Source organism: Lepidochelys kempii, chromosome 5 (assembly GCF_965140285.1).
Source record: "Lepidochelys kempii isolate rLepKem1 chromosome 5, rLepKem1.hap1, whole genome shotgun sequence".
Taxonomy (NCBI): domain Eukaryota; kingdom Metazoa; phylum Chordata; order Testudines; family Cheloniidae; genus Lepidochelys; species Lepidochelys kempii.
This window is the reverse complement of record NC_136384.1, coordinates 99,739,040-99,752,830: the sequence shown is the minus strand read 5'-3', so window position 1 is coordinate 99,752,830 and position 13,791 is coordinate 99,739,040. Positions and strand designations below refer to the sequence as shown.

At 41.5% G+C, this 13,791-nt stretch overlaps 1 protein-coding gene across 2 annotated transcripts in view; it reads left to right on the top strand.

Moving 5' to 3' along the window:
- MAMDC2 (MAM domain containing 2) overlaps positions 1 to 13,791 on the top strand; it is a 100,832-nt gene that overhangs the window by 83,304 nt on the left and 3,737 nt on the right. The window contains exons 10-12 of one of the 2 annotated variants that reach the window (XM_073345169.1): positions 3,291 to 3,384; positions 4,763 to 4,915; positions 13,182 to 13,441. In XM_073345169.1, coding sequence (XP_073201270.1) covers positions 3,291 to 3,384; positions 4,763 to 4,915; positions 13,182 to 13,441 — 507 coding nt within the window. Of the gene's footprint in view, positions 1 to 3,290; positions 3,385 to 4,762; positions 4,916 to 13,181; positions 13,442 to 13,791 lie in introns of those variants that run through there. The other variant, XM_073345170.1, reaches the window with a different exon arrangement.

Here is a 13,791-nt window from a genome sequence, read left to right as displayed (position 1 = left end):
GACAGTGAAAAGTGATTAAAAGTATATACATGGTTTTCTATGATAACGAATTTTCAGCATAAGCCAAAAATTGTAAGTGAGCAGAGAACCTCAAATGTGAAGCTGAGGGATTAACAATTTGTACTGGAATGTGAATCAGCCATGAGAAACATACCTGGCTGCAGCCACTAAGTCATGCCTGATCACAATGAAATAGCTTTGAAAATTTTCCCAAAAATGATGGCAGCAAATTACTTTTGTTAGTCAGATACACAATTTTTATTATTTGCCCATCTACTGCTTTGCAGCAATACGCACAGGAAATAAGCTTTGTATTTTCTTGATTAATTCAAACGGATCTGCACCAACCTTGATCCGAGGGCAATCAGGAATCTCACATGGTTTCAGTGGTTCTTTGCGTTCTGTTTGCTGTATTGATTGCAGATTACATACTTGAATACCTTATTTTTCATGGCAGAATTCATGCCTGGCCAAAATAGGATGTCTTGGACTCCTCTTATACTTCTCGGTACCCAGATGGACACTATGGAGTATGCTTAGCATTTTCAACCTCAGGCTGCATAGTAATATGATCTCGTTTGTAGAGAATCCCATTTTATGGAGCAGTTTCACTTCTATAAACTCAGGACGGTATGTCTTTATTTTTGAAGCATACCTGGGCCTTTTCTGGTGGCCATCCCATAGCGTTTTAAAAAAAGTAAATGTTTAAACTATTAAAATGGTACTCATTAAAAGTTTAACCATTAGGCTCCACTGCTGCCCTGTGCACCTGGGGTCCCGGCTGCCACCCTGAGTGCCCAGGGCTCTCCTCCCACCCCGCGCCTGGGAACTCTGCTCGCTGCCAGCCCCACACCGGGGACTCTGCTGCCGGCCCTGAGCCTGGGGTCGGCAGCCAGGATCTTGGGCACGGGGCAGCAGACAGGATCTTGGGGGCGTGGCTGGCAGCTGGGACCTGGGGCCGGCAGCTGGGACCTGGGGCCAGCAGCTGGGACCCTGGGCGGGGGTGGGAGGGAGCGCGGCAGCCAGGATCCTGCAGTGGAGTTGAAACGTTAACCAGACTACCTTACCTATAAGACTCATGCTTATCGGTTAATCTGTTAACATTTTACATCCCTAGTGCATCCATAACTTTTTTTTTTTTTTAAATTCCCAATGGCTTTATTCTTGCCAATCATGCCAGTGCCATTTTGTACTGTCCTCAAGCAACATTCTCACTGGAACGCTCCGCATGGGTGCAAGGCGCAACTCTGTGAGAGAGGAGGGGAGGAGGTGTAGAATGGGGCTAAAGGTCTCAAAAGGAACCCTGGTTCCCCATGCCTGTTGTCCCGATCCCCCATTCTCTTATTCTGCCCCCCCCCAAGCTTTTCCCTTTTGATCCATGTTGTGCAGAGAGCAAAGACATAGCAGTACACTGTCCCTCCCAGCCTGCTTCGCCCATTTTGTCGCCCATTCCATTCTCTTCACTCCATCCCAGCAGCTGCCATCTCCTCCCCACACACTGGCAGCATTCTAGCCACGCACCTGCAGATTTGAGAGTGGAGGAGAAATCTCCCTGCCTCAGTGCTGACACCACAGCAGCCCCTGGTGGTCAGGAGAAGTTAGTGGCTCTGTGCTTGCTGCTGTGATGGGTGTGTGAGAGCGACTTTAGTTGGCCCTGGAACAAGCTGCAAAGACTAACAGAAAATCCCATGCAGCAGTTTATATTTTCAAGACTATAAATAAAAAAGTAAGAGAAGAGTTTTAGACCCTAGCAATGTGGACTGTCGGGGGGAGGGATAGCTTAGTGGTTTGAGCATTGGCCTGCTAAACCCAGGGTTGTGAGTTCAATCCTTGAGGGGGCCATTTAGGGATCAGGGCAAAAATGGGGGATTGGCCCTGCTTTGAGCAGGGGGTTGGACTAGATGGCCTCCTGCGGTCCCTTCCAGCCCTGATAGTCTAGGATGATTCGTAGTATGAAAGAGTGTGCACTAAAACATTTTCATCTGAGGAGTCCCTCTGGCGTAATACAATACAAAGGCAGTTTCTAAGTTGTTGACTGTACCAAGTACATCCATTACAGTAATGGAATGTTAATGTATTGCAGCAGCATTCAGGATATTCCCCCAGAATCCTGTTTCTCTTTAGGAGAAAATGTCGCTTTAATGTTTGAAACTTGTTACACAACTAAACAGGCACTGTGCATGGGATCTACTGATATGCAGGAATTGGGAAGGATTGTATCCATCCTCGCAATGCACAGGCATGGTGTGAAGCTGCCAGTCAGTACCTCCACGGCTGCTATTATGGTCCCTGAGTTATTGTAATAAGAGCTGCAACCCCTCTTAGTTGATGGTTTGTGATCATTGGATTTATGTAATTATAGACCAACTAGTCATACCTCTTTCCCCATCTAACCCGCACCTCTGCACTAGCCTATGAGAAGTAAGTGGAGAGTCCATTCAGAGGGACGTGAAGTCCCCTTCTGCGCCTGCTCTACAGCAACCTTCTGGAAACACCAGTTTCCCTGCATTGAGGCCTGCTTCTGCCCTTGCATTGCTGGCTAAATGCACCAGAGCATTGTGTACACTATCCGGAAAACTCAAAATCCCAGTGCTCTAGAGTGATATGTACAGTCACTATAATATTGTGGTTTGCATGAAACCAAACTACATGCTAGAGTTTATTAGACTGTAAAACCAGAATACAGTATGTAATTTTTCAGTTTCAGAGTTGAATGTAATCATGGGAACCTTCTGTTCTTGGCTATATTATATTTTCTCATTTTCAGAAATTGTAGCATAACACAGATCTTGCCAAACCTATAATATGCCTGTTTGCCATATTTTGATTCAACTCTAACCATTCTTGGGGTGAAAAATTTCTTTTAGTTTAATAGAAAACAATCTAAAATTGTGCTATTTTTTTTCCAGAGGAAATTTAATGAAGTGAGATCTAAGTTTAGAGATTTTCTTTCTCCTATATTGATAAAGATGTGTGCCCTAATAAAATAACTGTACGTGGAGAGAACTTATATTAATGGAATCTATTTTTTAGATAGATATCATTAGCTTTAAAAAAATTAAATGGAGAAAGGTTATTCTATTGGAACTGACATATTTTTAATGTCTAAAAACCAGTTAATTTAAACTGACATGACAAAAATTATTGGAGAAAAATTTTTAATCAATCCCTTCAACACTTAAAAAATTTAAAATTATTAATACACCAAGAAAAGTATAAAATTTCAGGACTGCTTACAACGCCAGGTTTCACTAAAAACACCTGAGACCCATGTTCTTCATAAATTGCAGGTGGTGTTTTTGAGCTGGTGCAAAAGCTTTTGGGACTGTGGGCTGGTGGCACTTGATGACATATCCGTGAGCTTGGGAAGCTGCCAAACCACTGGTAAGACAATGTGCATTTGAAATCTCTGCTAGGTTTTTGTTCTGCTACAACCACTGTCCAATCTCAGCCCTTGCTATAAAAAGCCTTCTTATGTGTCCATTTTCCTAACAGAATTATATCAAATTCTCATTCCATAGCTAGCTGTAACACTGGTGTTCGTGGGTGTCAGTCAAGCAGTGAAAGCAGCATTGCTTCAGTGATCTACTGTGAGGGCCAAATTTTGGCATCAGAGTAAATCCTGATTAACTCCATTGTCTCCAGTGGGTGGTGTATGTGCTTAATACAGAGCTAAATTTGGTCCTAAAAGTCTGCTTTATAATAAAAATCAGAATCAACCTTTGTACTAGTATTTATGATGATTTTCCTTTAATCCTGAGCTATTTTGATTAGGATATAAGGGGCAGTTTGGAGAGGCTAGGAGTGGATATGCAATACTCCCATTTCCCACCACTGCAGGCTGAATAAAAAGGGGAAAAGTGGCTTGGAGAAGGAGCAGTAAAATTCAATCAGTATATGACTAAATACATGTTTCTTATACTGTAGTTTAAACAGAATTTTCACAGACACTACCATGCTCTTTACATACTTAAACTGATATTCCTATATGGATTACTTACCTCACATGTTGGGACTCATGGGTGATACAAGCAAAAAGGTCTACAATGTCCCAACAGGCCAGAGCGGTTGAAGAATAAAGGGAGAGTCTAGGGTAAAAGCAAGTTTAAAATATTCATGAATTAAAAAATTAAAACAGAATAGCTGAAATGCAGTTCCTCCTTTACATTCCTGCCAGGATCTGAATTCTGGGTTGTCTATTTCTTCTGCATCATGTAATGATATTCCAAACAGCTAAAGTAGTTCAGGGAATGCATGTTGTTGTGATATTATCAGCTGAAATAAAGGAAACACAGAATCCTGTACTGTGGGCTGAGCAGGCTAAATCTTCTCCATTTGACTTCAGTTAACATAGGCCCTGATCCTATGGTAGGATCTATTAGTGCAGTCCCTTATGTATGCCCAGAGCCCATTAAGCTCATTGGGTTGTCACACTGGTAGAAGGGCCTACACTAGCAGATCCCATTGCAGGATCAGGGTCACAGCAAGCGGATGACCTATCAGGTGAACAGCAGGGTTGTTTAAAAGAATATGAGAAGGGTCCAAATTGTGAAATTCAGATCCAGAATGGGATCTAAAGTTGTGAAAATGGGGGCTTTATCTAGTGTTCCAATTTGGACCCATCTCTCCTACACTGTGTGTATAACCTGTCATAAATATCTCTATGCATAAAGAGACATTGTAAATGGATGGATAAAATAGATTATATAAGTAATGTATCCAACCATACGTTTTTAGACGTAACTCTGTTCTTTCACTGCAGAGATGTGGTCATCTTTTCCTGGAGAATGTACTTTTGAAAAGGATGAGTGTGCATTTACCCAGGAGAGAAGAAACCGAAGCAGTTGGCATAGGAGAAGGGGTCAAACTCCCACTTCATACACTGGACCAAAAGGAGACCACACTACTGGGGTAGGTGAGTTAAGGGTCACATTGAATTTTCAGAGCAGAGTGACAGTTAAATGAATGTCCTTTGAAGTGATATTCTAGAGCAAAGTAAAAAGGTTTTTACCCTTCATATCCAAATAACAGGTTTCAGAGTAGCAACAGTGTTAGTCTGTATCCGAAAAAGAAAAGGAGTACTTGTGGCACCTTAGAGACTAACGAATTTATTTGCGCATAAGCTTTCGTGAGCTACAGCTCACTTCATCGGATGCATGCAGTGGAAAATACAGTGGGGAGATTTATATACACAGAGAACATGAAACAATGGATGTTACCATACACACTGTAACGAGAGTGATCAGGTAAGGTGAGCTATTACCAGCAGGAGAGCCGGGGGTGGGGGTGGGAACCTTTTGTAGTGATAATCAAGGTGGGCCATTTCCAGCAGTTGACAAGAAAGTATGAGGAATGGTGGGGGGGAATAAACATGGGGAAACAGTTTTACTTTGTGTAATGACACATCCACTCCCAGTCTTTATTCAAGCCTAAGTTAATTGTATCCAGTTTGCAAATTAATTCCATTTCCCCATGTTTCCCCCCCCCCCCCCCCGCACTGTTCCTCACACGTTCTTGTCAACTGTAGCTCACGAAAGCTTATGCTCAAATAAATTTGTTGGTCTCTAAGGTGCCACAAATCCTCCTTTTCATATCCAAAATAGTTATTGAAAACAAAAATCTGAAAAAACAAACAAGCAAGAAATCTGTTAGCTTATCTGAAAGATGCTACTATGAATATATGTCTGGGAAGATAGTGTTTTAATCTGTGTCATGTGCCTGCCTATAGCATTCAACTGGTAGATGAAATGTTTTCACCAAGTGTGTCTGGGTAATTGTAGCTGTTCTTAAAAAGAGATTCACTGTTTTCCATAAAGGAAACGTACTGTAGAGATTTATTTCTTTTTATCTCTACAGAATTTGGGGTTGTGTGTTAGTATAACAGTGGTTACATTTTATTTTAGTGGGAATAATTACATAGGGAATAGAGAATTTACCAACTATTCAGAAAATATAAATGGTACTTCCAACCCTATAATGTAGTAGTGAAAAATACACATAGAGACTTCTCAGTGGTAGGCAAATTATTTTTAATTTCACTCATCATCTGACTTATTCTTACAAATCAAGTACCTTTTGCTAACAGCCCTCATCCCTTTATAAATATGTGTGATGATGATTGCTGCAGCTTAATTGCATTTCAAATTTGAAGGTAAAGTCAAATGAAACCCTATAATAGTGAAAGTGGGAGACATGGATAGCATATGGGTGCACTTACAGCATCTGAGATATTGCTGGTAAGTGACCCCTTGGAATTTAGTGCAGAGTAATGCAGTATCAGCCTCTTCTTTCTGAGCCGCTTCTTTACTTGTTGGTTTTCCTCTTTTACTCTGAATTACATGGGGCTAGATAGCATCTTTCCTCATTCTTGAACATACAGCCTGCTTTAGGGCAGCCGTCATTGCCACTTTTAACACAGCTTAGTCAAGGGTGCTTCTAACATCATGTGATGAGCATAGTGTTTCCCTTCATTTTTGAACTCAGGTGTCTATCTTTCTCTGGATGTTCTTGCATATATTCCATTAATGATAGCTAATGCGTGCTCATTGAGAGATTACCTTTTTGATTTGCCTGTTCTCTGTGCTGGGGTGGGATGTTACTGCAGACTTTAGCTTAAAAGGAAATTAATTTTAAGCGAATGATACAAAGTATTTTCAAATCTCTCAACATAAGATTTTATAATATAGAGACTGATGCAACTTTGACAGTGTCAACCATGGGACTGAAGGATCAGATGATAGGCTCTGTTTCCTATTCTCTTTCTCATCTTTATTTGGATTGTGTGAAATGAGTTGGCCGTCAGAGGCAAAAGGTGTTCACATCACAAATAGCATAAGAGTTCCCACCTTTGTTGGTTGGAGTTCATAATAGAGAGATCAGTGATTGAATGGAAATGCAGAAACGGACCCTCCCCGTCTTGCGGTAGTCCTTCAGAACAGTGTTTGGGCACATGGATGGGGCAGTGTAAACTATCGCTGTCTGTGCTCTAAATTCTCTGTGGCTAAACAGAGCTCGGCTTTCCGGTCTGTCAGTATTACACATACTTTCTAGTTACGATAATAAATGTTCACATATAGAAACACAAATGAAAGACAAAACCTAGTGGTTTCAAACTGCAAATAAAGTAGGTTTTACTTTTCATTTTTTTCTATTAATTTATTTTCTTCTTTCAGCAACAGGCTTTGGATATACATAGAAGGTGGAAAATCTCAGCTGCTGTAAATCAGCATATCTCTATTGATTTCAAAACAGCTATTTTATATTACTTCAGTAGAGCTATGCCGCCTTAGGCAAGCTGACTATTTGATCTAGGGTTTGACTGAAAGCTGTAAAAGCTAAGTGACAAATTTAGAATTTGTCTGTGTATGCCAGGGCTATGCTGATTTCAGTGATATGTGTCATATGTGCAGACAAAGGAAGAATTTCACTGTAAATGCCAAATCCTGGCCCTGTCTTATGTAGAGAAAGGAGCCCCTTATCCCTACACAGCAGGCTTAGCACTAGTTTCACAGATTCTGAAGATATAGCAGCTACGTAGGAGTTACAGGGTATGTCTATACTTCACACTAAGCCCAGACTCTGACCCAAGTCCACAGTCACTACAGATCTGCAGTAGATTCTGTGAGGCCTCCACAGGGGAGAAAGAGGCAAGATAAAGGGGTGGGCGCTCAGCCCTTTTGGATGAACTCCTTGCTTCAAGGAAGAGAGAAGAGATGAGGAACAAAAAGATACGCTATAGATAGTTGGGCCTGGGGAATCAAGGGGGCTGTTCTGTATCTCTTGACCCCCAATTGCCCTGGGAGAGGGGAAATTTCAGCCCCAACAAGCCCATCCTCCATGGCTGGCAACTCTGTTTTCATCTGAAATGTTTTTGTTTCCTTCTTTATACTTCCAAAATTTGAAGGATTCTACCCTCCTAGATTTCAGAAGACTAAAACAAGAGACTAAAAGGACCAACCTAAATGGTTACTGCATGTTCTCCACCCAAAACAATGAGATAACTAATTGGCTGTATTAAACAGGATGCATATTAGTATTTTCCATGAGTCACAGAAAATTTGTAGTATAAAACTTTCCAATATATTGTCTCTCCCTTGGTCTGAAGGATGCCTTTCAGGTGTTTACAAAATACACAGAATAGCTGTTTACCTCAGAGAACAAAGATGCAGGCACTAGAATTTTTGCCCTTAACTAGCTTGTTAATTAAACAGAAGTAAGTTCAAAGAAGAGAGAGTGGACTCATGGTGTCCTGTTTAGTTTTTAAAATATTCAAGGATTCACAAAAACATGAAAAAGATTATGGGACCAGACCTAAATTATAAAACAGTTCACCTTGTGTCTAAGCTAAAGCTTGCTTGTCCTGAAGAAGAGAATTCCACCTCACATTGCCTCTTACATCAATTCACCAAGGAGCAACCTAATTAGCAGGACATTTCATGTGCGTGCTGTCACCCGGCTGCTTTAATATAGTATGGGTTATGGCTCACTTTATACCAGTGTAAGTCTTTCGAAGTAATTCTACTGACTGCAGCATAATGGATTAAATTCATCACTGTGCAGAAGGCCAGCCTAAGGCCTATGTACTGTGTGGCCCCTTTTTGAGCTAAGCAACTCATCAAAGTTTGGGCCCTGTGGGCGTTCTAGTTGGGAGTGGAAATTGATGATAGGTATTTGTTTGATGCAGCTTTGTTTATTCACAAAGAAAGTGAAAAGTTCTGTGTCCCTGAACCACAGAGGGAACCAAATAGCAGGACACAGCTTCTTTCACTCACAGCATTAAGAGGGCTCTTTAGCTTGCACCCCTGATCCCAAATCCTCTTCTGAGGTTTATTCCAGGGTCAGCCTTGTGCTTTCAGTTGCTCCTTCCAGCAGCTCTGTTCTTGTCTGACCTCAGTTTCTATATAATTTCTATACATGTGTGCACACACACACTTCCCTCAGCCCAGGGGAGGGCAAACTATGGCCTGTGGGCCGGATCCAGCCCGTCAGGGCTTTCAATCTAGCCCATGGGACTGCCAGGCCCATGGCAAGAGCGGGGCTAAGGCAGGCTCCCTACCTATCCTGGCCCCGCGCCGCTCCCAGCAGTGGCTGGCACCACATCCCTGTGGCCCCTGGGGGGCTGCAGGGGGGCAGAGGGCTCTGTGCGCTGCCCTCACCTGTAGGCACCGCCCCGTGCAGCTCCCACTTGACCGCGGTTCCCCATTCCCGGCCATGGGTGCTTCGGGGATGGTACCCACAGGCAAGGGCTGCCCCACCTCACCCCCAGAAGCCACTGCCAGACATGCTGTTGGGAGTGGCGTGGGGTCAGGGCAGGCAGGGAGCCTGCCTTAGCCCCACTGCACGCTGCTGCCACCTGGAGCCACTCGAGGTAAACAGTGCCAGGTCGGAGCCTTGAGCCCCCTGCCGCACCCCAACCCCTTGCCCTGAGCCCCTTCCTGCACACCGCACCCCCTCCCACACCTCACACTTCCTCCTGCACCCTGCCCCAGCCCTACATTCATGGCCCTGCATACAGTTTCCCCACCCAGATGTGGCCCTTGGGCCAAAAACTTTTCTCACCCCTGCCTCAGCCAAAAACTCCTGGGCAGGTTCACGCATATCTTTTGTCTTTGGTGGGGCTTTTGCTTACAGATATATCAATTGAAGGATGAGTTCAACCCTTATACAAGGTTTCACCCAGCTCATAACTGCTTAAACTCTCAGAATACTTTAGCAGACGTAAAAGGATTTAAGTGGTGCCTTCTGTTGGGCCTCTTGCACAGGGCTGAAATTCACGCAATAAAGCTTAAACTCAGTAGGTGAGCTGAATTATAACAATTCTGATAGCTGTGATGAACATATTTTAAGCCTGATTATAACACAGCTTGGCCTTGTCCAAAGTGTCTTGCCAAATAGTGTTTTAACTCAGTCTGTGTACAGCTGAATTTAAACCATGCTAACATTTTTAAACATAGTTGTTTCAATTGAGTATGTGGAGTCTTACGCAGCTGCATTCAAGAGCACCTGCAAAACTATTTTGTTTCTAGTTAACAAAATAATAAGAGCCTTGCCTTGTCTCTAATCACACTCTATCGAGAGGGATATTTGTGCATAGAAGAGATGTATACTCCGCAGAACATCACGTTTACACTTCTTAATAAAGCCCCTCCAGTAGCTACATCCTGGGCAGGATTGAAAAATTCTGTATTAATGCAGGAAAGGAAAGAGATGCTAATGGAGGAGGAGAATATTCTTGACTGTTTACAGAGCTTCAGCTACACAATTTCCCTTCATGTCAATGTGGACTACATGGCCAAAGCCCTGGGCATTGAACTGAGAATATACATGGAAGAGTTTTAACCTCACTTGTAGTTTTCAGTCTTCAAAGCAATTATGTTCTCCCACAGCCAATGCTAGCCAGTGCTACATGTAGGCAGAAGTATTAATACATTTCAGGAATGCCAAAGCTCTGATCAAACTCCTGCTATGATATTAGAAATGAAAAATGGAAGCAAACAAATCAGTTACAAATTTGAGCATATTTGATGCAGTTGTTATGGTTAAATTATGCAAAGGAAACATTTTGGCTGAATAACCGGAAAAACTGTCTTAATGATTACGTCTTCGATACTGTGAAATAGTCTCCAAAAGGAAATGATGGAAGCCTTATTGCTTGGTCCATTTAAAATTGGGAAAAATGCTAGAAAATGTAGCATAGGAAACAATCCTACTCTGGCAGGCTATGAACTAGATGACCTAATACCAGTAGGTCTTTGCCATCTTTAACACCCACTTCTTTTGCATAAACTAGATTTGCTTGAATCCAGCCAGAAAGTCAGGATAAATATTTTTCCAAGTGTTTTTTAAATCCATTTGACTGAATATTTTTTAAAATGTGGTTTTGATACCTGAATAGGCATGTGTAGACGATCCCTGTACTGTCTGGCACAGCCTTCCTTTTCTATATACAGTAATCTAAAAGGACTCTGCTAAATCAGCTTTGCCAGCTTTGTTTTGGTTCATAACCAGGCTGTACTATCATAAAGCAGTGGTTTTCAACCTTTTTTTCATTTGTGGACCCCTACAAATTTTGAGTGGAGGTGTGGACATTTTGGAAATCTTAGACATAGTCTGTGGACTCCCCAAGGGTCCGCAGATCGCAGGTTGAAAACCACTGTCATAAAGAAATGCAGGGCACAGGTTTGTTTACTGTTTCTCCCCCAGCAGGATTTTCTACATAGTATCCTCTGTTATCCCCTTTCTAGTAGATATTCCAGGCCCCATATTTCTCAAGACTGAAGCCCATCTGCTTGCTGAAGGAGACATTGTAGAGAGATTCCCCACCCTAGGAAATTAGTGTGCTCTCTTCAGAGCAGAAATCTATTGTCTGATTGTACAGACCACTAACCATTGAGACAGCCAAGAGGATGGTGTCCTGATTTTCAAAGGTGCTGAAAAAGAGTAATTTTGGTCTTTCAGTCTTAATGCTGTCACACAAAAATATTTTTCAAAATGATGATAATTATTTCACTTATTTAGCTCACCCAAGTATACTGGGAACTTTACAAACATGGGATAATGAAATCTAGATCTGATCTAGTCATTCCAGCTAGTTTATAACTTGATTTGGCTCTCAAAACAATTGTGTTATTAGCTTACGCTAATGACATAGTTCTGAGTTTGGATTTTTACTTCAAGAATAATTTTTAAGCAAAACAGTAGTTAAAATCTCTATAACCAGCATGCATTCAGTTCTGTATAATAGCCACAATAGCCCTGGGAATTTCCTCTGACAGATTACAGGGAGTGCGCTTTTGTTTGAAGATCTGCAGCTGTAGATATTCTTCTATGCTTCCACCCCCTGCACATCTTCTCTCCTTCACTCTCCTGCTGCTACTCACCACCAAAAAAATAACCTTGGCCACAGAGGACCTCTTCAGAATGATTTTAGATAATGACTCTGAATATCATCAAAGACATTCAGAGCATCTACCAGCTGTTCCTGCCATTCTCTGCTCTCCTCTTGTCTCACTGATCCTTAAGAATTCCCTGTTGCCCCAAGAGTGTTGTAAACTCTGTTATTCAGAGGGGTGGAAGGGCAGCTTTTCCTCGCCAACATGACAAGAAGGGAGCAGTGGGACCGCAGGAACAGCTGCTGCAAAATTTTAACTTACCAGTTACTGGTGGAGTATGTGCCGCAACATGCAAAACAGTTGCCATGTATAACAGATGGGACATTGGGATGCTTCCCAGTATTCTGATATATCAGTATGCTCCAGCTTGAAATAGCTGTGTGATGACCCTCAGAGGAAAAATTATTTGTCTTTTGCCGATTAATAACCAATTTTCCCACAATTCAGACTTCAGAGCATAACCCTTTATGCACTCTGGCTAATCAGTTCTCTTGACTTGTATCTTCACATCTTGTTAATTGAAACAGACACATGATTGATGTCTTCCGTGGCAAAGACTTATTTTTATTCCTTTGATTTATCAAAAGCACCAATTCTAAATATAGGGCCAAATTTTGACCTCTGATGCATGTACACAACTCCCATTGTACTCCAGGAGATCAATAAACTCTCAGATCAGTGAAATTCTGCCTCTCTCATGCCATACCCCTGCGTTAAGAACAGTTGCAGTCAGAGACATTCCTGTTCATTCTGAAGGCAGAATTTGGTCCATATATTAACATAATTAAATCTCTATTTATGTTAAATTCATGGCTTTATTTGAATTATTAGAGGTTGCACCTTTGATCTAAATCAGTATTCTTTACTATACTCAAGTACTATACACTGGGGTAAAAAATCTCCACTCAGTTCCACCGGTACGACTCCACTGCATAAGCAAAAATTTAAAACAGTGTATATTTTAAAAATATGCAACCTTTCCATAACATTTATTCACCTACTTCAGGCCTTTATTATTTCCAACGTTACCCCTTTATCACCATTCATGGTATCTTATTTCTTTGTACACATTTTTTTTCATTTAGTATATATTAATTTAAAATATTTTTCATTAATCATTCATATACTCTGCTTTACTATATAACTAACACAGAGTCATCCATTTCTGAACTGTATTGTGAGCAAGAGCAAGCATTTATCAAACAGGTTTCACACACAGGCTTATTATTGAACATACTGAGGGAAAGAACCATTTTATTTTACTAATATTTGGTCTTGTATCTTTTTAAGGATACTACATGTACATAGAGGCATCCAATATGATCTATGGACAGAAAGCGCGTCTGACTTCAAGGTCACTAAGAGGGATCTCCGGAAAGCAGTGCTTGACATTTTTCTATCACATGCACGGAGCTGGAACTGGATTGTTAAATGTTTATGTGAAAAAGGAAGGTGATAGTGAAGAAACCCTCTTATGGAGAAGGAGAGGTGAACAGAGCATCACATGGCTAAGGGGACTGATAGAATATGAATGTGATAAATACCATCAGGTAAGCAAAAGACTGAGCCACATGGAAGATTAAATTGCACTGTTTTCTGGGATTTATTTTTTAGCTCAGAGAATGAGCTCCATTTGAAGTCAGAATTAAAAACTGCCATAGGTGGGGTTTCAATGAGACCTGGACATTTTATAGGAAGGAGGAAATCAAATCCATGATGCTATTCAGAGCTTGTGTCCTCTTCTGTTCATGACAGAGAAAGTGTTGAGATGCTTCTTGTTCAGGATCACTGACTGGTGCTGCGTGTGGCATTTCATTTGAGCAAGATGAAATACTGGAAAACTTCTCCCAATTTATAAGAGGGAGGGAATATACCAGATACAGTCATAAGTGGGTTGCAA